The sequence below is a fragment of the Mytilus californianus genome, unplaced genomic scaffold (genome assembly GCF_021869535.1).
Source record: "Mytilus californianus isolate M0D057914Y unplaced genomic scaffold, xbMytCali1.0.p SCAF_4, whole genome shotgun sequence".
Lineage (NCBI taxonomy): Eukaryota > Metazoa > Mollusca > Bivalvia > Mytilida > Mytilidae > Mytilus > Mytilus californianus.
In genome coordinates, this window is record NW_026262690.1 from 2,981,212 (window position 1) to 3,003,988 (window position 22,777).

Genomic DNA, 22,777 nt, shown 5'->3' on the forward strand with positions numbered 1-22,777 from the left:
ATGAACAGATTATCTATGGTCTTAGGAAAATAGCCATAAACAGATTATCTATGGTCCAAGGAAAATAGTCCTAAGACAAATTATCTATGGTTCAAGGAAAATAGCCATAAACAGATTACCTTTGGTCCTATGAAAATAGCCATAAACAGATTATCTATGGTCCTAGGAAAAAAAAGCCATAAACAGATTATCTATGGTTCTAGGAAAATAGCCATAAACAGATTATCTATGGTCCTAGGAAAATAGCCATAAAAAGATTATCTATGGTCCTAGGAAAATAGCCATAAACAGATTATCTATGGTTCTAGGAAAATAGCCATAAACAGATTATCTTTGGTCCTAGGAAAATAGCCATCAACAGATTATCTATGTGCTTCCAAACTCTAGAAAGTTTGTCTCTTCACTCTGTTGCCTATGAAAATAGACATAAAGAGATTATCTATGGACTTTCAAACTCTAGAAAGTTTGTCTCTTCACTCTGTTGCAAGAGACAAGTAGATTTAAAAAGGAAAATTGTCAAATTACTCTGTTGTATACTTACAACGGACGAGCTGGCTCAGAAGCTAAAAGTGTACCGTCACGGTTGACTACCTCCTCTTCCTCATCATCTGATCTGTCATCCTCAATAAGAACTGTCGTGGTTGGTTTGTCATCAGCTCCTAGCTCATTTAAATGGGCAGCTAGCACATCCAAATCCTGCAAAAAACAATATTTGATACATAACATGTCTTATCATTATCTTTATATAAAAAAAGCTTATTGAATAACAACTTAAAACCTGAAGCCAAAACAGAAACTAACTTGGTAGCGCCCAAACCTCCCCTAACCTAGGACAGTTGTGTAACAGCACAACATATACCCACACCATAAATCTTTGAAATCGGACATTTACCTATTATGGTCCAATATCCAAAATCTAAGTACATTGTTAGAATCAGCATATCAAAGAACCCCAAGAATTCAATTTTTGATGAAATCAAACAAAAGTTTAATTTAGGACCCTTTGGACCTCAATGTGGTATTATCTAATTAATAATGAAAATAAATACAGGTTTAGATTCAGCATTTCAAAGAACCTTATATATATTCAATTTATGTTGAAATCAAACACAGATTAATTTTGGACCCGGATTTGGACCAACTTGAAAACTGGGCCCAAAATCAGAAATCTAAATATATGTTTATTAATAGACAATATAAGCTTAGTTTTTAAAGGAGTTCGCTTCATCAAAAAAAAAAAATATATATATATAGCATTCAGAAAATTAGTTTATACAGAATAACAAACAAACCTACCACAAATTTCTTCAAACAATTTACCAAAGAAAAGAAAAAAAATCCAAAATGTCATTTATCATTAATACACATGCTTTGTAATCTGATAACAGGTGAAAATTATTTAAAAACACTTAGTGTAATCAAACTTTATATATATAATTAATAGTTCCCATTATTTTTTCTTTCATTTGTCACAAACTAATATAGATCTGCAACTTATCTATCAATGTCAACAACTTTATCTACACAATGTAATGTAATGAAATATATCCTTTAACAAGAATGTGTCCATAGTACACGGATGCCCCACTCACACTATCATTTTCTATGTTCAGTGGACCGTGAAATTGGGGTCAAAACTCTTATTTGGCATTAAAATTAGAAAGATCATATCATAGGGAACATGTGTACTAAGTTTCAAATTGATTGAACTTCAACTTCATCAAAAACTACCTTGACCAAAAACTTTAACCTGAAGCGGGACAGACGGACGGATGAACGAATAAATGGACGGACGGAAAAACGAACATACGAACGAACGAACAAACAAACAAACGAACGAATGAACGAACGGATGCACAGACCAGAAAACATAATGCCCGTCTACTATCGTAGGTGGGGCATAATAAAAATAGATTATTATCTAATGAAATTGATATTTGCCATTTCTGTTCAAAGGGAAATAATTCAATCATATAATAAGTATAACTTTTGGCTATTAAAAGGTCTACAACTCAACGAGAAAAGCTAAAATTGTGAAAATTGAACTTGACCTTCATTTAGTCACAGGAAACAAAATATCAAATTTTCGTCAAAGCGTTTTCATGTTAATGAACTGACACTGTTTGACAGGCGCCCACCCGCCCGCCGTACATCCCCAAATCAATAACCGATTTTTCCTTAGAAAATCCGGTTAAAAATGAGGTCAAGGTCAGCTAAACCAAGCCTGAAATACATGTACACCTTTAACACAATCATTCCATACACCGAATATAGATGACCTATTGCTTATAGTATAAAAGAAATAGACCAAACCATGGAAATTCTATATTGACCAATGAACCATGAAAATGAGGTCAAAGTCAGATGAACCCTGCCAGACAGACATGTTTTGACCTATAATTGTTTTACTTTTTACACATTGTGACTTGGAGAGTTGTTTCATTGGCACTCATACCACATCTTCTTATTTCTATGTACAATTTAAAATCATTCCATGCATCAAATATAGTTGACCTATTGCTTATAGTATCTAAGAAACAAAGTTAAACAAGAAAACTGATCATTGATCAATGAACCATGAAAATGTGGTGAAGGTCAGATGATACCTGCCAGACTGACATGTTCATCATAAAAAATTTCCATATACCAAATATAGTTGAGCTAATGCATACAGTATTAAAAAAACAGACCAAAACACAAAAAATTAACATTGAGCAATGAACCATGAAAATGTGGTCAAGGTCAAATAAAACCTGCCAGACTGACATGTACATCGTAAAATATTTCCATACACCAAATATAGTTGACCTATTGAGTACAGTATTAGAATAAAATGCTTCGCTGGGCGCAGCTTGATACAACCGAAGAGGTCGAACCATGAACAGTCTGGCAAGTATGGACACAACATTCAAGCTTGATACAGCACTGAATTTGGATTGTGATTAAATATTTGACACAGTATAGGTTTCTGACACAGAATGAATGTGGTCTAAGAACTTAAAAAATTTTAATTTACCTATTCAAACCATATCATTATTATTTGCTTTCATATATAAATCAGAAATAACCAATTTAAAATGGAAAATTTTAAAGAAAAAAAAAGGAAAAAAGGAAACCCCCCAATTTTTTTGAACCCCCTTATGATTCATCACCCCCAAACTCAATCCCAGCTTTCCCTTTGTGGTATGGTACCTTGCAGTACAATTTCAGAGAGATCCATACACTTGAACACAAGTTATTGTCTGGAAACTAGAAAAATGCTTGTTTTTTGGCCCCTTTTTGGCCCCAAATTCCTTAACATTTAGGGCAATTACCCCCAAACTCAAACCCAGCTTTCCCTTTGTGACATGGAACCTTGTAGTACAATTTCATAAAGATCCATGCATTTACACACAAGTTATTGTCCTGAAACTAGAAAAATGCTTGTTTTTTGCCCCTTTTTGGCCCCTAATTCCTAAAATTTTAAGGCAATTACCCACAAAATCAATCCCAGCCTTCCCTTTGTGGTATGGTACCTTGCAGTACAATTTCAGAGAGATCCATACACTTGAACACAAGTTATTGTCTGGAAACTAGAAAAATGCTTATTTTTGGCCCCTTATTCTTAAACATTTTTGGGCAATTATGCCCAAACTCAATTCCAGCTTTTCCTTTGTTATATGGAACCTTGTGGTACAATGTCAGAGAGATCCATACACTTACACACAAGTTATTGTTATGAAACTAGAAGAATGCTCGTTTTTGGCCCCCTTTTGGCCCTTAATTCCTAAACTGTTGGCCCCATAACCTCTTAAATGAATCCCAACCTTCTACTTGTGGAATTAAACATTGTGGTACAATTTCAGAGCAATCGAAATACTTATACACAAGTTATTATCCTGAAACTAGAAAAATGCTTGTTTTGGGCCCCTTTTTCCTCAACGGTTGGGACCATCATCCCCAAAATCAATCCCAACCTTCCTTTTGTGGTATTGAACCTTCTTAAAAAATTTCATAAAGATCCATTCACTTAAACTTATTGTCCGGAAACCAATGTGTCTTCGGACGACGACACAGACGACGACATCTTACGATCCCAAAAATTTTTTTGCTGTCATATAAAAACAAACCAAAACACAAAAACTTAACTTTTACCACTGAGCCATGAAAATGAGGTCAAGGTCAGATGACAACTGCCAGTTGGACATGTACACCTTACAATCATTACATACACCAAATATAGTAGACCTATTGCTTATAGTATATGAAATATGGACTTGACCACAAATACTTAACCTTGTTCACTGATCCATGAAATGAGGTTGAGGTCAAGTGAAAACTGCCTGACAGGCATGAGGATCTTGCAAGGTACATACATACCAAATATAGTTATCCTATTACTCATAATAAGAAAGAAATTAACATTACAAAAATTCTTAACTTTTTTCAAGTTTTCACTGAACCATGAAAATGAGGTCAAAGACAATTGACATATGTCAGACAAAACTTCATATCATAAGGCATCTATATACAAAGTATGAAGCATCCAGGTCTTCTACCTTCTGAAATATTAAGCTTTTAAGAAGTAAGTTAATGCTGCTGCCGCCACACTTTCCCTAAGTCGAGGTTTCTGCGACAGAAGTCACAGGCTCAACAAAAATTCAGATCTACATACCTCTGGTTTTTTAACATGTCCTTTGTACATTTGATTCCTTGGGTCACCCTGTGGTTTATGACCAGCACTTAATGGTCTCTGCTCTGAAATTAAAAAAAAAAACACATACTCAATAATCACGATCTGCCATTTCCAATCATTTTTATATTTCTGTATGTCTATATATGTTCAATTTTACAAAATAAATATGACCTACTTATCTATGTTTATATGTCATGCAAACAATAACATCAGGTTTTATTTACTTTATTTTTACAACACTTTGGACTGGCATATCATAATTCATCTAATATCAATTGATAAAAATGTATAAACATTCATAAATATCTTTTCATTTAATGTTGTCTAGCTAACTGAAGACTATAGATTTCTCCAAGTATACAATATGGCCATGCAAAATTTTTTTTACCAAAAAATTCATTACACTATATTTAACATAGATATATAGCTTTTGTCTACTACCATATCATGCATTAAACACACATACTATATCATAACAATATTCCTGATTAATATTTGACATGTTACTATTTATAGTGCCAGGATGAGCTAATTTGAAGATTTACATATATTCCAGGGACAAGTCTTTACATAAGAAGAAAGTCATATGTCTAATTCACCAATTTATTTAATCATTTCTTCACACGCTAATCAATGTTTAATTTATTCCTGAAGTTTGGTTAAAAAAAACTTTATTAAATATGTATGACAATGAATCTGTATCTATATGACAGAATTGCCAGTTCTCACTATATTTCTAAGTTCAGTGATCCATGAAATCGGAATCAAAACCCTCGTTTGGCATATGACTTAAAAATGTAACATCATAATGAACATTTGTACCAAGTTTTAACCACATCTTCATAGTAAACTACCCTTAACCAAAAACTTTAACCTGTTAGGGGACGGACCAACTGGATAACATTACCCCCACCCCTTGGATCATAGGCGAGGCATACAAATAAAGATACTGATATTTGACAATGTCATGAGAACATTTGCAGGATGTTACTTGATAGATTTAGCATACTTTTTGATTATCCAATTTAAGGGGTAAAGATGAGGCCCTATACCGGCTCCTTAAACACTAGTGGTTAAACATTATATTCAAATTCAAATAATCACAACTAATCAATCTTCAAAATGATTAATATCAAAATATCTCGTATCAAATCTGTTTCATAATGGTCTAAACTTACTGCTTGTATTTTTTGACATGTCTGATGAGAAATATATATTTGGTGAAATATTGTTTTATTGCTAATAACTTTTCATTTTATATGCTTATGTCCGAGTAAATGTTCACAATATCAACTTTTCTATTTCATGCTTTGAATCAAAACAAAACAAATAGTAACCATTCATTATATAGATTTTCAGGGATTATAAAAGTTTTTGATTTGAAATAAATGTGATGACCCATGGGAGATACTTCCAGATTGTCTTCAGTCAAGATGGAGGAAGGCCATTAATGGCCCAGGTCATTTTCAAATGAAATAGGTTTAATACAAACTATTATTTAAATAATAACGAATAGTTCAAGAAAAGTTGATAAATGTGTTTCACAGCAAAATGAAAAAGCACTCAATATAAATGTCAAAGGGAGGTAACCTGAATCTGGTTCCTCATTCTGCTCCTCTTCCTCTTCTACAAGGTATAAATACAGCAAAGATAAGCAATATCAACACTCATAGGACAATCTCTACAGCAAAAGTCACATTTCATGACCAAAAAAACAAAATATTTTCCAGATTTTAATGTCTTGTTTTCATCAATATTGAATTTGAAAATTAATTTCTTCCCGTAAATGTGGATATTTTAAAGGGTTCGTTTTTTGTATAAATATAAGGACAGGGGTTCAATTGGTGCATTAAATGAACCTTGCACCATTTACATTAATATTTCTGATTTTTTATAAACCTTTTGTGCAAGGGGTATTTCCACACAATTTACATGATCTCAATATCAGCTAAAATAACCCTTGGGTGAAAATGTTCATGTTCACAGTAATAAAAAAAGAAATCCCATAAGCCACAATTAAAAGAAGTTACTCCTAATTCACACCCTAAATACCTAGATAAGATTGTGCCTTGTAGAGATTAAACCTGTATTCATTAGTAACAACACCAATATTTGCACATAAATGTTCGTAAGCAAGATGTTTGGCATAAAAGCTATTACATACATGTATTTTTTATCTTCCTTTTATCAAAGAAGCATAATTGTATCTGGTTGATACATCTTCAACTGAACACGTTGTTTAAAAAACTTTTATCTGTTATATTTTAAATGTATTGGCATCAGCATACAAACTCTCATATTTTGTATAACATGTTGATTACCACTATTGGATCATAATTCCTGACCATTATATATAAAGCAAAACTGAATGTAAGCACAACAGAGGAGGTGACATAAACAATGTAAACAAACAAACAACAGCATAGGCTAATAAAATGCTTCGCTGGGCGCAGCTTGATACGACCGCAGAGGTCGAACCCTGAACAGTTGGGGCAAGTATGGACACAACATTCAAGCTTCATACAGCTCTGAATTTGGATTGTGATTAAATATTTGACACAGCATAGGTTTCTGACACAGAAAGAATGTGGTCTAAGAACTTCAATTTTTTTAATTTACCTATTATGGTCCAATATCCAAAATCTAAATACATGGTTAGATTCAGCATATCAAAGAACCCCATATATTCAATTTTTGTTGAAATCAAACAAAGTTTAATTTTGGACCCCAACTTGGACAAACTTGAAAACTGGTCCCATAATCAAAAATCTAAACACATGTTTAGATTCAGCATATCAAAGTACCCGAAGAATTCAATTTTTGTTAAAATCAAACTAAGTTTAATTTTGGACCCTTTGGACCTTAATGTAGACAAATTTAAAAAACGGGACCCAAAATTAAAAATCTAAAAACACGGTTAGATTTGGCATATCAAAGAACCCCAATTATTCAATTTTTGATGAAATCAAACAAAGTTTAATTTTGGACCCTTTTGACCTCAATATGAACCAATTTGATAGCAGGCCCACAAATAAAAAATCTAAATACATGGTAAGATTCAGCATATCAAAGAACCCCATATATTCAATTTTTGTTGAAATCAAACAAAGTTTAATTTTGGACCCCAATTTGGACCAACTTGAAAACTGGGCCAAAAATCTAAAATCTAAATACATGTTTAGATTTTGCATATCAAATAACCCCATATATTCAATTTTTGTTGAAATCAAACAAAGTTTAATTTTGGACCCCAATTTGGACTAACTTGAAAACTGGGCCAAAAATCTAAAATCTAAATACATGTTTAGATTTTGCATATCAAATAACCCCATATATTCAATTTTTGTTGAAATCAAACAAAGTTTAATTTTGGACCCCAACTTGGACCAACTTGAAAACTGGGCCCATAATCAAAAATCTAAACACATGTTTAGATTCAGCATATCAAAGAACCCCAAGAATTCAATTTTTGTTAAAATCAATTTAAGTTTAATTTTGGACCCTTTGGACCTTAATGTAGACCAATTTAAAAAACGGGACCCCAAATTAAAAATCTAAATACACGGTTAGATTCGGCATATCAAAGAACCCCAATAATTCAATTTTTGATGAAATCAAACAAAGTTAAATTTTGGACCCTTTGGACCTCAATGTGGACCAATTTAAAAACGGGGCCCAAAATCCAAAAACTTAATACACGGTTAGATTCAGCATATTAAAGAACCCCAAGAATTCAAGAATAAAACCCCATTGAAATTGATCAAGAAATAAGCAATTTATACGAAGTATCTTCTTTTGCACAACACTGTGCAATTGAATATTTCTTGCTATTGCGCAATACTGTACAATTGACAATTTCTTGCTATTGCGCAATATTGTGCTATTGGATATTTCTTGCTATTGCGCAATACTGTGCAATTGAAGATTTCTTGCTATTGCGCAATACTGTGCAATTGAAGATTTCTTGCTATTGTGCAATACTGTGCAATTGAAAATTTCTTGCTATTGCACAATACTTATTATATAATAATTTACACATCCTGTTTGGTGTGTATCTCCTACCATATCATTATTATTTGCTTTTAAATATAAATCAGAAATAATCAACTTAAAATGGAAAATTTTAAAAGAAAAAAAAAAGGAAAAAAAGAAAAAAAAAAAAAAAAAAAATCTCCCCCCCCAAATTTTTTGAACCCCCTTATGATTCATCACCCCCAAACTCAATCCCAGCCTTCCCTTTGTGGTATGGTACCTTGCAGTACAATTTCAGAGAGATCCATACACTTGAACACAAGTTATTGTCTGGAAACTAGAAAAATGCTTATTTTTGGCCCCTTTTTGGCCCCCAATTCCTAAACGTTTCGGGCAATTACCCCCAAACTCAATTCCAGCTTTCCCTTTGTGATATGGAACCTTGTAGTACAATTTCAGAAATATCCAAACACTTACACACAAGTTATTGTCATGAAACTAGAAAAATGCTTGTTTTTTGCCCCTTTTTTTGCCCCTAATTCCTAAAATTTTGAGGCAATTACCCCCAAAATCAATTACAGCCTTCCCTTTGTGATATGGAACCTTGTGGTACAATGTCAGAGAGATCTATACACTTACACACAAGTTATTGTCTGAAAATTACAAAAATGCTTATTTTTGGCCCCTTTTTGGCCCCTAATTCCTTAACTGTTGGTACCATAACCCCCAAAATCAATCCCAACCTTCCTTTCGTGGTATTGAACCTTATGGTGAAATTTCATGGAGATCCATTCACTTAAACTAAAGTTAGAGTGCGAAAACCAATGTGTCTTCGGACGACGCCAGACGACGCCGGACGACGACGACGACGACGACGACGACGACAACGACGACGACGACGACGACGACGACGCCAACGTCATACCAATATACGACCAAAAAATTTTTAATTTTTGCGGTCGTATAAAAATAGAATACTTATGGGCAAATGCCATAATACCTACTCAAAACAAAAATTAACTAAAAATCAGACAAACTGATCACACCAGTCATGTTACCATGAATATTTCATATCATGAACTGATAAAACATCTACAAACACATTGATAAAACATCTACAAACTGATGAAACACATACAAACACATTGATAAAACACCAACAAAGGCACTGATAAAACAGCTACAAACTGATAACACAGCTACAAATGCACTGATGAACACCCACAAACAAACTGATAAACACATATAAACTCACTGATGAAACACCTACAAACAACCTGATAAAACACCTACAATGGCACTGATAAAATACATACAAACGCACTGATAAGCATTACAAATGCACTAATGAAACACCTACAAACTGATAAAACACCTACAAACAAACTGATAAAACACCTACAAATGCACTGATAAAACACCTACAAACAAACTGATAAAACACCTACAAACAAACTGATAAAACACCTACAAACACACTGATGAAACACCTACAAATGCACTGATAAAACACCTACAAACACACTGATAAAACACCTACAATGGCACTGATAAAACATACAAACACTGATGAAACAGCTACAAACTGATAAACCACCTACAATGGCACTGATAAAACATGTACAAACACTGATGAAACAGCTACAAACTGATAAAACACCTACTAACAAGCTGATAAAACACCTACAAAAGCACTGATGAACCACCTACAAACACACTGATGAAACAAGCTACAAACACACTCATAAAACACCTAAAAACAAACTGATAAAAAACCTACAAATGCACTGATTAAACAGCTACAAACGCACTGATAAAACACTTACAAACAAACTGATAAAACACCTACAATGACACTGATAAAACACCTACAATGACACTGATAAAACACCTACAATGACACTGATAAAACACCTACAAACATTGATGAAACAGCTACAAACTGATAAAACACCTACTAACAAACTGATAAAACACCTACAAACGCACTGATGAAACACCTACAAACACACTGATGAAACACCTACAAACACACTGATAAAACACCTAAAAACAAACTGATAAAAAACCTACAAATGCACTGATGAAACAGCTACAAACGCACTGATAAAACAGCTATAAATGCACTTCTGAAACAGCTACAAATGCACTGATAAAACATGTACAAACGCACTGATAAAACATGTAAAAACACACTGATAAAACACGTACAAACGCACTGATAAAACACCCATCAAATGCACTGATGAAACACCTACAAACACACTGATAAAAACACCTACAAACAAATTTTAAACTGATTAAACACCTACAAACAGACTGATAAAACAACTCCAAACAAACGGATAAAACACATACAATCAAAATTTGTTTACAGTAAAATTTTACACTTAATTAGTCAAAGACAATGAAAAGTATCTTTTTCACCCTCACATGAACATTTAAAGTATTTTCTGTCAACCTGTTTATTTACTAAGTATATTGTGCATGCTGTTTAACATCCTATGTATGTGTGTGTTGTATATCATACCAATGTATGTGTGTGTTGTATATCATACCAATGTATGTGTGTGTTGTATACCATACCAATGTATGTGTGTGTTGTATACCATACCTATGTATGTGTGTGTTGTATATCATACCTATGTATGTGTGTGTTGTATATCATACCTATGTATGTGTGTGTTGTATATCATACCTATGTATGTGTGTGTTGTATATCATACCAATGTATGTGTGTGTTGTATATCACACCAATGTATGTGTGTGTTGTATATCATACCTATATTGATATACTACGTAGAATAATGCTATAATTGCAATGACATTCACCATGCTAAAAAAGGTTGCAAGATTCTTAAAAAATAAGATAATGACTTTTAAGAAGTGACAATTTTCTAGAAGAAATGTTAAGATTAGAAAGCATCACTCATGTAGTTACAAGATTAACAATAGATTACCTATGAAACGTCCTGAAACTTTATAAGACCAAATAAAATTGTTAATTAATTTAACTGCCAAAAACATGTTTTCTGTTTACAGATATGATTGCATATTATTCCTAGCATTTTCATTCTGTCAAATGCATTAAGATTGATAAACTGATTGACTACTAGGTGCCATCACCTTCGAAGTTTACCTAATTAGCCCTTTCGGTACTTATTTCTTAAGCCTACCCTATCATAAAACTTTACTCAATGTAATTACTTCAAAATCAGCATGACTTACAAATAATGCTACAAAATGTCCTTGTAAATGAGATACGTGTATTACGATTTTTAATATAATAAAACTCCAAATATCAGTGGTCTAATGCAAGTATCTTCTCAATTAAACAATGTAAAAACTCCTGATCCTTGAATTTATAAATTACTAACTATTATTCCAAAAAATACCTTGGTACCAACTAACCCTCAATATAGAAATCATAGATTGATATCCAACAGCTACCTTGACCCCATTGCTTTGTGATACACACTTTTATGTATGTTCTGATGTGATAATGATTGTCTGTATACCATAACAATGATCAATATCTAACGTACCTATAACATGGGACTGTCTAGGGACTTGTTTCTGTTGTTGTTGACTGACTGGCTGAGCTTGGAAGTGACTAGAAACTGGCCATCCCTGATGAGATGATGGTGGTCTATGTTGTTGTTGTTGAGGTCTTTGAGCTCTGTTTTGGTGATTAGGGGCCTGTTGTGGTGGTGCCGTGGGCTTGGCCCCAGGTTGACCTTCTCTCTGTTGTATAAGCTGGAAGTTACGTTTTAATGTTGATTCCCCTGGTATTTGTAATATTGAACTGAAAATATAAATGTTGGATATATAAATTTATGGAAGTATTCATTAAACTTACATTTGATCTGAATAATGATACACCATGCTTCACTCACACTATCACATTTTCATGTTCAGTGAACTGTGAAATCTAGGTCAAAACCCTAATAAGGCATATAATTTTGATCATGTGTACAGAGTTTCACATTGATGTGACCACAACTTGATTGTTAATTATCTGAAACCAAAACTTTAACCTGAAATGGAATGGACAACAGTACAAATTAACAGATAGAGTCACACACAGACAAGAAAAATGATCCCTGCATATTTCCATAAACAGGGCATAAATATTTGTTTGGCATTCAGTCTACTGCAGCATGAAACTTAGTCCTATAAAGATACATATAAGGAAAACCAAATACAGAAAAAAATCAAAGCGCGAAAGCGCTGTAAAGGCAGTTAATTACAGGTTGTGTGTATTTTTAGTCCAGTTATATCATTATCTTGCATAGTACAGTGTACTTATCAGAGGTGGCTTTCAGTATTTAAGATTTAGAGTTCTCTAATGATATTGAACAAGTTATATGAATGTCATATTCTGAGCACTATATGAAGGTGATTGTTCTCACTTGTTTATGAACTAGTGCATTATGTCCAGTTTGTACCTTTTTTTATCTATGTTTATAGTCAAATTAGTTATCAAAGGTACCAGGATTATAATTTAATACGCCAGACGCGCGTTTCGTCTACATAAGACTCATCAGTGACGCTCAGATCAAAATGGTTATAAAGCCAAACAAGTACAAAGTTGAAGAGCATTGAGGACCCAAAATTCCAAAAAGTTGTGCCAAATACGGCTAAGGTAATCTATTCCTTGGATAAGAAAATCCTTAGTTTTTCGAAAAATTCAAAGTTTTGTAAAAGGAAGTTTATAAAAATGACCATATAATTGATATTCAAATACTGTTTAAAATAGTTAGGCATTTTCTTTTTAGTAATAAGTAAATGTTATCAACTGTATTTTATTCAACTCTGCAAATGTGGTTTGTTACTGTTAAGTATGGATGTTTCATTGGCAATCATAACACATCTCCTTATTTATATAATGATCTATATTCAACGACCTCAGGTACAAAAAAAATGTATGTAACTTAACTATGATGGGAAACCTTTGACTTCTTTCTTTTATATAAACTTTTGATTTGGTACCATAGAACTATGTAGAATAAATGTACATTGCAACATGTCAACTCTTTCAATGACAATACTTTTTTAAGAAACTATAACTCCAAGCAAAATTATATTTCCAAGTTTAAAGTAATTTATGAATGAAAAAAGGAGTTCTTAATTAAGAAATAAACTGATTCGCTGAGCGCAGCTGGATACACCCGCAGAGGTCCAACCCTGAACAGTTGGGGCAAAAATGGACACAATATTCAAGCTTGATACAGGTCTGAATTTGGATTGTAATTAAATATTTGACATATTATAGTTTCTGAATAAATGTAGTCAAAGAACTTGAAATCGGTTATATGAATTGAATTTATATTCAATTAAAGATTTCTTGCTGTTGTGCAATACACTGTGCTGTTGCGCAATACTTAATAAATCTGTTGCCAGACTATAAACAAATAAAGTTCAATTTCTTCTCAATGTCATATTTGAAATTTATGAAAATCTATAGGGAGATTACATCAATAGCTATAAATAATTCACCAAAGTTTCATGCGAACTGCTTAAAGCATTTTTGAGTTGTTGTCCAACAAGAGTGCACACGCTGAAATGTCTCGCCTTCTTTACTTATCACTGATATTATGTTGATAGTCCTTAATATAAAGCTTTATTACAACTGTCACATAAACTTAACATTAACCAAGAAAACTAAACATTGACCAATGAACCATGAAAATGAGGTCAAGGTCAGATGAACCATGCCAGGCAGACATGTACAGCTAACAATTCTTCCATACAACAAATATAGTTGACCTATTGCTTATAGTTTAAGAAAAACAGACCAAAACACAAAAACTTAACACTGAGCAATGAACTGTGAAAATGAGGTCAAGGTCAAATAAAACCTGCACGACTGACATATAGATCATAAAATATTTCCATACACCAAATATAGTTGACCTATTGCATATAGTATTAGAAAAAAAGACCAAAACTCAATAACCACTGAACCATGAAAATGAGGTCAAGGTCAAATGAGACCTGCCAGCTAGACATGTACACCTTACAATCATTCAATACACCAAATATAGTAGACCTATTGCATACAGTATAAGAAAACAGACCAAAACACAAAAACTTAACTATAACCACTGAACCATGAAAATGAGGTCAAGGTCAGATGACACCTGCCAGTTGGACATGTACGCCTTACAGTCCTTCCATACACCGAATATACTTGACCTATTGCTTATAGTATCTGAGATATGGACTTGACCACCAAAACTTAACCTTGTTCACTGATCCATGAAATGAGGTCGAGGTCAAGTGAAAACTGTCTGACGGGCATGAGGACCTTGCAAGGTACGCACATACCAAATATAGTTATCCTACTACTTATAATAAGAGAGAATTTAACATTACAAAAAATGTTAACTTTTTTTTCAAGTAGTCACTGAACCATGAAAATGAGGTCAAGGACATTGGACATGTGGCTGACGGAAACTTCGTAACATGAGGCATCCATATACAAAGTATGAAGCATCCAGGTCTTCCACCTTCTAAAATATAAAGCTTTTAAGAAGTTAGATAATGCTGCCGACACATCACTATCCCTATGTCGAGCTTTCTGCGACAAAAGTTGCAGGCTCGACAAAAACTGGAAAATCCCCCCTTTTTTAATGAATAAAACCCCATAACTCAGAAATGTAAAATCTAAAATTTATAAAATTCTAAAGGGAGCTTACGGATTGATAATTTAGTCTTAGATGCAAGATTTTTTTATCAGTTGTTAGTGGCTTTGAACTAGCTGTCAGTAACTTTGAGTACTCTCAGATCTGTACTTAGTGTCTTTTTGTTGTTTGGATGTACAACTACCCAACCACGTCCACTTGTATTTGTATTTATCCATCTGATGAGTTAAGCCTCTTTCAACTGATTTTTATAGTTCGTTCTTATATTGTACTGTTACACCACTGTCCCAGGTTAGGGGGAGGGTTGGGATCCCGCTAACATGTTTAACCCCGACATATTCTGTATGTACATGTATGTGGCGTGCCTGTCCCAAGTCAGGAGCCTGTAATTCAGTGGTTGTTGTTTGTTTATGTGTTGCATATTTGTTATATTCGTTCATTTTTTGTACATAAATTAGGCCGTTAGTTTTCTTGTTTAAATTGTTTTACATTGTCATTTCGGGGCCTTTTATAGCTGACTGTGCGGTATGGGCTTTGTTCATTGTTGAAGGCCGTACTGTGACCTATAGCTGTTAATTTCTGTGTCATTTGGTCTCTTGTGGAGAGTTGTCTCATTGGCAATCATACCACATCTTCTTTTTTATATTTACATCAACAGATATAAACAATTCACCAAAGTCAAGGTGAGACAACAAAACTTAGTGGTAAGATCTCTGAAATGTTTTACATGGTACAAGTTTTTCTCATTGTAGGAGATTGTACGGTGACAGTAACACCTGTAACTGCTTAAACCCATTTCTTATGCACTTTAGTTCGATAAACTCACTGAATATCATACCACATCTCCTTATTTTTATATGCATTACAATTTACATGTGCATGTAATTATAAATATATATATATCAGAACAAAATTCATTGTGTCACTTTTATTTATGCATCCTTTGGCACAATACAAGTTCTAAAATTACACAACATAGTACAACTAAATGTTATTTCAGATGAAAGTTTTGTTTCAGTTCCATTCATAGGATTTATTAGAATTTTGTATGTTTTGCCAAGTCCAATAATTCGCTCTATGTGCACATGTTAATTGGAGACTTTTCTATCCCGTATAAGAGTATTGGAACTAATTCTGTTTCTTTTTTTGAAAAAAGTTAGCAAACAAATCTTGCACATTTAAACCTTTGTCTGCCATCACACTGTCACCTGGATCACATAATTGAACTATTCTACATCTTTCAACTATTTCATAGTCACTGGTAGAACCAACATATGCATTAGAGACATAGTTGACTAAACCACCAGGTGTCGAACATACAAGTACTTTCAGTGTTTCTGTTTTTATATGATGAAAAGGTTGCCTGAGCTCTAGGAGCTTTAGGTTTTATCACGGGATATTCTGTGTTGTCAATAATAATCCAAGTCGTAGGAAACTTTATAATTAATTTGAAGTTGGATGGTGAAAAATACCTGACTAAACCACTAGATGGCCAAGTGTTAGCCTCACACCACTGTTTAGACATAAAAACAATCCATGTATACACAATATTCTTAACACTAGATTCAATCTAGAATCTAGAAAGTTCAAAGTTCGTTGTATAATGCCTCAATTTCATCAAAGTCATAAAAAACTGATTTTCAACTGACACCCTATCAATTTGAAAATATATGTATCTCAAACAATGTGCTGCTGGACCAAGTGTGGTCAAAACAAATAAAAATTTAGTATACAACTCTAAACCAGTATAAAAATGCATGGCTGTGTCACATGTCTTCATTTCAAAATTCTCTGCTGAAAACATAGGCATTGATGGTGTTTGCATAATTCCATCTGTGAAGCTCAACATTAGCTCGGCAGTTGGTGGTGGACAGTCATAAATCCTTTCTGCAGTATGAATGACTTCTTCAGGAAAACCAACTTTACAATCAAAACTTTCCTCTAGATTTCTACTACAATATTCATCAAGTTTGGTTCTTTTGTTTTCACAGGAAACTGCCCTGATTTTTCTTTTTGCGGACGATTCAGTCTCTTGCTTGGTCCAGGAAGAAAGGCTGGGAATGGCAGTAGACTTAAGTCTCTGAATGGTGGGTTTGCGCCCTGAAAAAGGTTATAAAACATTAGTTTTTTGATAATTAAATGAACTTCCATTAGCAATGTATACTTTGTATTACCTGGCGAAATATTAACTAGATTTATTCATTACAATCTGGATAAAACTATGTTTGCCTGATTCAATGTATGTTATGTAAATCCAAAGCACAAACAATGAGAGACTTATGCAACAAACGTACATTGTTTGTACCTAAATAAATATAATATAGATGAGAGCATGTCATTGTTTTGTTCCTGTTAACATTGTCATTGATATTTTTCAAGAAAGTCTATGAGGCATAGCTTATGCATTCCTGTCATTACTACATTAGCATAATTACTGCTAAAATAATTCTCAGTATGATATACCTCTTGTAAGAAATCATTATAATTGTAGCAATCACCAAAAAATCTCAAACAGATCACATTGAATCGTAATCCAAAAAATTATGACGTCTTGAATTAACCACCCCCTTTTATTCTAAAACGATAATTGCGGTTGTAAACAGACTTTGGTTTATTCGCATGGCGATTACATATATAACTATATATTTCAAAAAGAAAATAGAGTTTTACCATGAATAGTTTCCTGCACGTAGTCTTTTCAGTAAAATGTGCCTTGCAAACAACAGCTGATTGAGATGGACTCCACGATTTCATCGTGTTCTCGTCCAATCTGCGTATGGGCCATGGCGTTGATCCAACTTTTCCTTCTTTGTAAGTCATTTGGAAATGCACGTCCTCCTCTTAAATGACATCTAGGTACACAACAACAAGTACTTGGCATCGTTAATTAAAAATGTAACTGAAATAGTTGCACAGTGCAGAAACCTGAAATTGAGGAACAGGATCGGCTACCACGGCGCCACCTATTCAGGAACGATAATTTGCTACTTTATATAACTGCGAAATAACAATAACGTTAGACGGGTTCACGTGCATAAACAGAAATGCGCTTTAAATTGTATAATATAATTCATGTTCAGTCGATCAACGACTGAAATGATTTATAAACATATAGATTGCAGATAACACTCGAAATTAACCCGAGCTCTTTCCACACGGAATTCAAATAATTCTAGTTTGTCAATCGGTTGACTGCTTATAATGCAAAATACAAATATATTTAAAGTTTTTAAAACTAACAAAACACAATGATCGTTTCTCTATTTCCCAATGTAAATGAAATGAAACAAAAAAACACTTTATATCGCAATAAGAAGAGGAGAGAATTCAACATTTCCGGATCTACTTGGAGCCTAACGACCCCCCACGTAGATAAGATGGATATCGCGGAAGGAAGGATTAACCCGGCAACTAGAAAGGCATTAAAGCACTGCCTTTAAAAATTAAATCCTTCATTAAAATTGAGGCACCAAAAGAGCTCATTTTCTGTTTTGTTTTGTTCACACATTGTTGTCAATATAATGGAATGTGTCTGTCATACAAGTGAGAGGTTTAGCTAGCTATAAAACCAGGTTTAATCCATCATTTTCTACATAAGGAAATGTCTGTACCAAGTCAGGAATATGACAGTTGTTTTCCATTCTTTTGATGTGTATGAGCTTATGTCTTGCCATTTGATAAGGGACTTTCTGTTTTGAATTTTCCTTGGAGTTCGGTATCTTTGTTATTTTACTTCTTTTTTTTTTAAGCCTTTTATGTATAAATCTACTTTAACAAAAATAACAAAAAGGTACTTTTCAATATATTTCTAAAGGAAACAAGTCACCACATCACCAAATCAACTTTTCATTATCAACTCTTTAACCAATATTTAATTGTATAAGTTAATCCCATGTTCGCTGACAGTTGTGTTAGTGATATTCTATCTGTTGTACACCACTATGTGAATATCACCTTTGCTATCTGAATGTTTCCTTGGTTAACTAGGTCCACCACTTTTATTTGTTATTGGTTGACCTGTACATGTTTATCATATTACCTTGCTTCACTTCCATTTGTTTATTATGTTACCTTGGTTGACCTGTATTTGTTTATTATATTACCTTGCTTCACTTATATTTGTTTATTATATTACCTTGGTTGACCTGTATTTGTTTATTATATTACCTTGCTTCACTTATATTTGTTTATTATGTAAACTTGGTTGACCTGTATTTGTTTATTATATTACCTTGCTTCACTTATATTTGTTTATTATATTACCTTGGTTGACCTGTATTTGTTTATTATATTACCTTGCTTCACTTATATTTGTTTATTATGTAAACTTGGTTGACCTGTATTTATTAATTATATTACCTTGCTTCACTTACATTTGGTTTTTATTTTACCTTTTTTTACCTGTATTTGTTTATAACGTTACCTTGGTTCCCCAGGTGTGGTATTGTCTTCCTCTTCTTCATTATCACTTCCCTCGTACTCATATTCAGTATCATGGTCATCAGCTACAAATAACAATGGAATTATGATCAATACTTTATTTTTATTTCATTGTAATGTCCTGGTTTAATCTAAAACAAATCTCAATTTTTTTGTTGTTATTATTTGGTGACTCCACAAAAACCTATCTATATATATATTTCTCTAATTCTTCATCAATTTATCCCTTTCTGCACCCATTGTATAAAAAAAATTTAATCAACGTGTGGTTCGTTTGATCTCAATTCTTCATTGGTTAAAATCTGATTATGACGTCTAATTTTCTTGCTTTCCTCTGAATTTCCTATTGTGACGGCATGAAAAAAGGCGACCATGCCTGATGACGTCACATAGAAAGAACACATCTTTTTGCAGATCATTCGAAAAGAAGGAATAAATTTGCCTGCGTATTGTTTGAAAATCATTAGAGAAACAGATTCCACCACCAAATCTCGTGTAATAAGATATTTATCCACTCTCGACAGTTAAATTTTAATTATTTAAAACTCTCGGCGAGCCTCGCGTTTTAAATTTGAAAATTTAACTGTCTCGAGTGGATAAATATCATATCACACTCGATGCAGTGGTAGAATCTATATATATAAATTAATATTACACTTGGGGATATTATTTAAATTAATGGCTTTTTGAATATAAACAAAAAGTTGTGGTAGCTGTTTCTTTCTACAAAACAAAAGAGTGCAAAAGTTGGTTGATTTGCAATATATTTTAGTTTGATTACCTCCCTTGGATTGCATGCATTTTGCAAAAATTATTTCCTCTGACAAAATCAGATTGTTTTTTTTTTCTTTGTGAATCAGGCAGTTATTTCATTAGTTAGATCATTTTGGTTTTTACAATATCTAATTGAATAATTTAATATACTGAATCATGAAATATAAAATCAGAAAAAAGCAACACGATGAGTTGTTTTTTAAGTTGTCTGCATGTGTGTGTTTTACACTTACATCTTCTATTCTTTTTATGCCTATCTATATGATCTTTAAGTTGTATTCTGACTTGTCTCTCGGTTGGTTGATCTTTAATGTATGGATGTTTTAGCAGGTTTTCTGTATTTGGCCTCTGGGTGTAATCTTTTATTAAACAAGTTTCTACAAAATTCTGAAATCTTGATGACCTAAAAAGCAAGAATAAAAAAAGATTTATTTCAAAATCAGAAGTAAGATGTGATAATACTTAAATATAAGGTGACAATATAAAAATATCCTAGATATAAATTGTTTGAATCTTTGATCTTTCAAGAGAGAATAATTAGTACAAGATCTCATTACAATACTTAAAAGTGTAAGCTGTTTGCATGGGAATACTGTAGTATAACAATGTTGAATACAGTTGTACCAGCTTAGTTAGGCTATTTGTTTTTCTGTTGTTTAAAGGGGCATTAGCTACAAGATATAGAAAAAAAAAAAATTTGAATCATTAATGAAAGTGACATAGTGAAATAATAATTTGTTTTTAGCAACCAGTTTGCTTCAGTTTTGTCAAAATAAGCAAAGTAACATCGCTAATGAATTATTCACTTGCAAGTAAATAATTCCACCTCATTAAATCCGTATACAGATAATAAATTGCTTCGCCAAGCGCAGCTGGATAAGACTGCAGAGGTCCAACCCTGAACAGTTGGGGCACAAATGGACACAATATTCGCGCTTGATACAGGTCTGAATTTGGATTGTAATTAAATATTTGACACATAATAGGTTTCTAACACAGAATAACTGTAGTCAAAGAACTTAGAATTGGTTATATGATTTGAATTTATATTCAATTTTTTGCTTTTGTGCAATACACTATGCTGTTGCGTATTGACCTCCCCTTTTTTTGCAAAAAAATAATATTGGAAGAATTTTTCTTTTTAATTTCTGAAATCTGAAATGAGAAAAAATTGACCCCCCACAATTTCTTTTTACCCTCCCCCCCCCTTTTTCCCACAAAAAAATTTCTTTCCCTCCAGATATGGTAATAATCTCAATTCAAATTTCCAATGGAGTTTACAACCATAATTACCCATTTAAATACATCATAAAAGTCTTAAAATAGAAAATGACATACATAATCATGGCTAAAATTAGTATTCCTTAATAGTCACTTCTAAAAATAAATTGACAGCTAATCATCTCAAGACAATAAAACATTTCTTTATACATAATTTAAAATCAGTGTAATGGAGGTAATCAAAACGTTGTGTTTGGATTACCTCCCTTACAATGCTTTTAAATTGTCTTAAGTGTCCATTAACCCGGAAACCCTTGTTTTTCCCCCTTTTTTGCCCTTATTCCTAATCGGTTTGAGCCATAACCTCCCAAAGCAAATCCTAACCATCCCTTTGTGGTATGGAAACGTGTGGTATAATTTCAGAGAGATCCATACACCGTTTCACAAGTTATTGTCTGGAAACTAGAAAAATGCTTATTTTGGCCCCTAATTCCTAAACTGTTAGGACCATAACCCCCAAAATCATTCCCAACCTTCCTTTTGTGGTTATAAACCTTGTGTTTTAATTTCAAAGATTTCTATTTAATTATACTTAAGTTATTGTCCGGAAACCAACTGTCTTCAGACGACGCTGACGACGTGATACCAATATACGACCGCCAAATTTTTTGCTGTTGTATAAAAACGATTATGAACATACTTTTTAAACCTATAATATGAAATCAAACAGACCTAGAAAAATCCAATTGCACGAGTTCGCTATCTATTCATATCTATGTTTATGTTTATATCGGGTTAAATGACCGTTGGCAGTCTTCGGAGATCACCTCGATGGTTAATTAGATGGCATCTAGAATAAAATACACACTAAATGCTGATATATACTATCGAGTACATGCATCGTAAATTGTTTATTTAAGACTTTTTATATTTTGGATATTAGTTTTAGTATGTTATAAGTTGAATATGAGAATTTTGAGTCAAATCGGTGAACATGAATTTGACAGCTAATGCCCTTTTAATATTCTCTATATATTCTCACAATTTC

General features: G+C 33.0%; 1 protein-coding gene and 1 long non-coding RNA gene across 11 annotated transcripts in view; both read right to left on the reverse strand.

The window, feature by feature from the left end:
- Nucleotides 1-22,777, reverse strand: part of LOC127737292 (misshapen-like kinase 1) — a 119,908-nt gene that overhangs the window by 70,679 nt on the left and 26,452 nt on the right. For 6 of the 10 annotated variants that reach the window (XM_052247878.1, XM_052247874.1, XM_052247872.1 and 3 more), the window contains exons 13-19: nt 20,742-20,911; nt 19,718-19,799; nt 12,193-12,452; nt 11,608-11,625; nt 6,266-6,301; nt 4,655-4,737; nt 542-696 (exon numbers count right to left, since the gene is read on the reverse strand). In XM_052247878.1, coding sequence (XP_052103838.1) covers nt 542-696; nt 4,655-4,737; nt 6,266-6,301; nt 11,608-11,625; nt 12,193-12,452; nt 19,718-19,799; nt 20,742-20,911 — 804 coding nt within the window. The remainder of the gene's footprint in view (nt 1-541; nt 697-4,654; nt 4,738-6,265; nt 6,302-11,607; nt 11,626-12,192; nt 12,453-19,717; nt 19,800-20,741; nt 20,912-22,777) is intronic. The other 4 variants (XM_052247879.1, XM_052247873.1, XM_052247871.1 and 1 more) reach the window with 3 other exon arrangements.
- On the reverse strand, nt 16,208-18,584 carry LOC127737298 (uncharacterized). Its single transcript, XR_007999373.1, has 2 exons — nt 17,965-18,584; nt 16,208-17,394 (listed from the first exon to the last, which is right to left on the reverse strand). It is a non-coding gene; the product is annotated as an uncharacterized LOC127737298 (long non-coding RNA).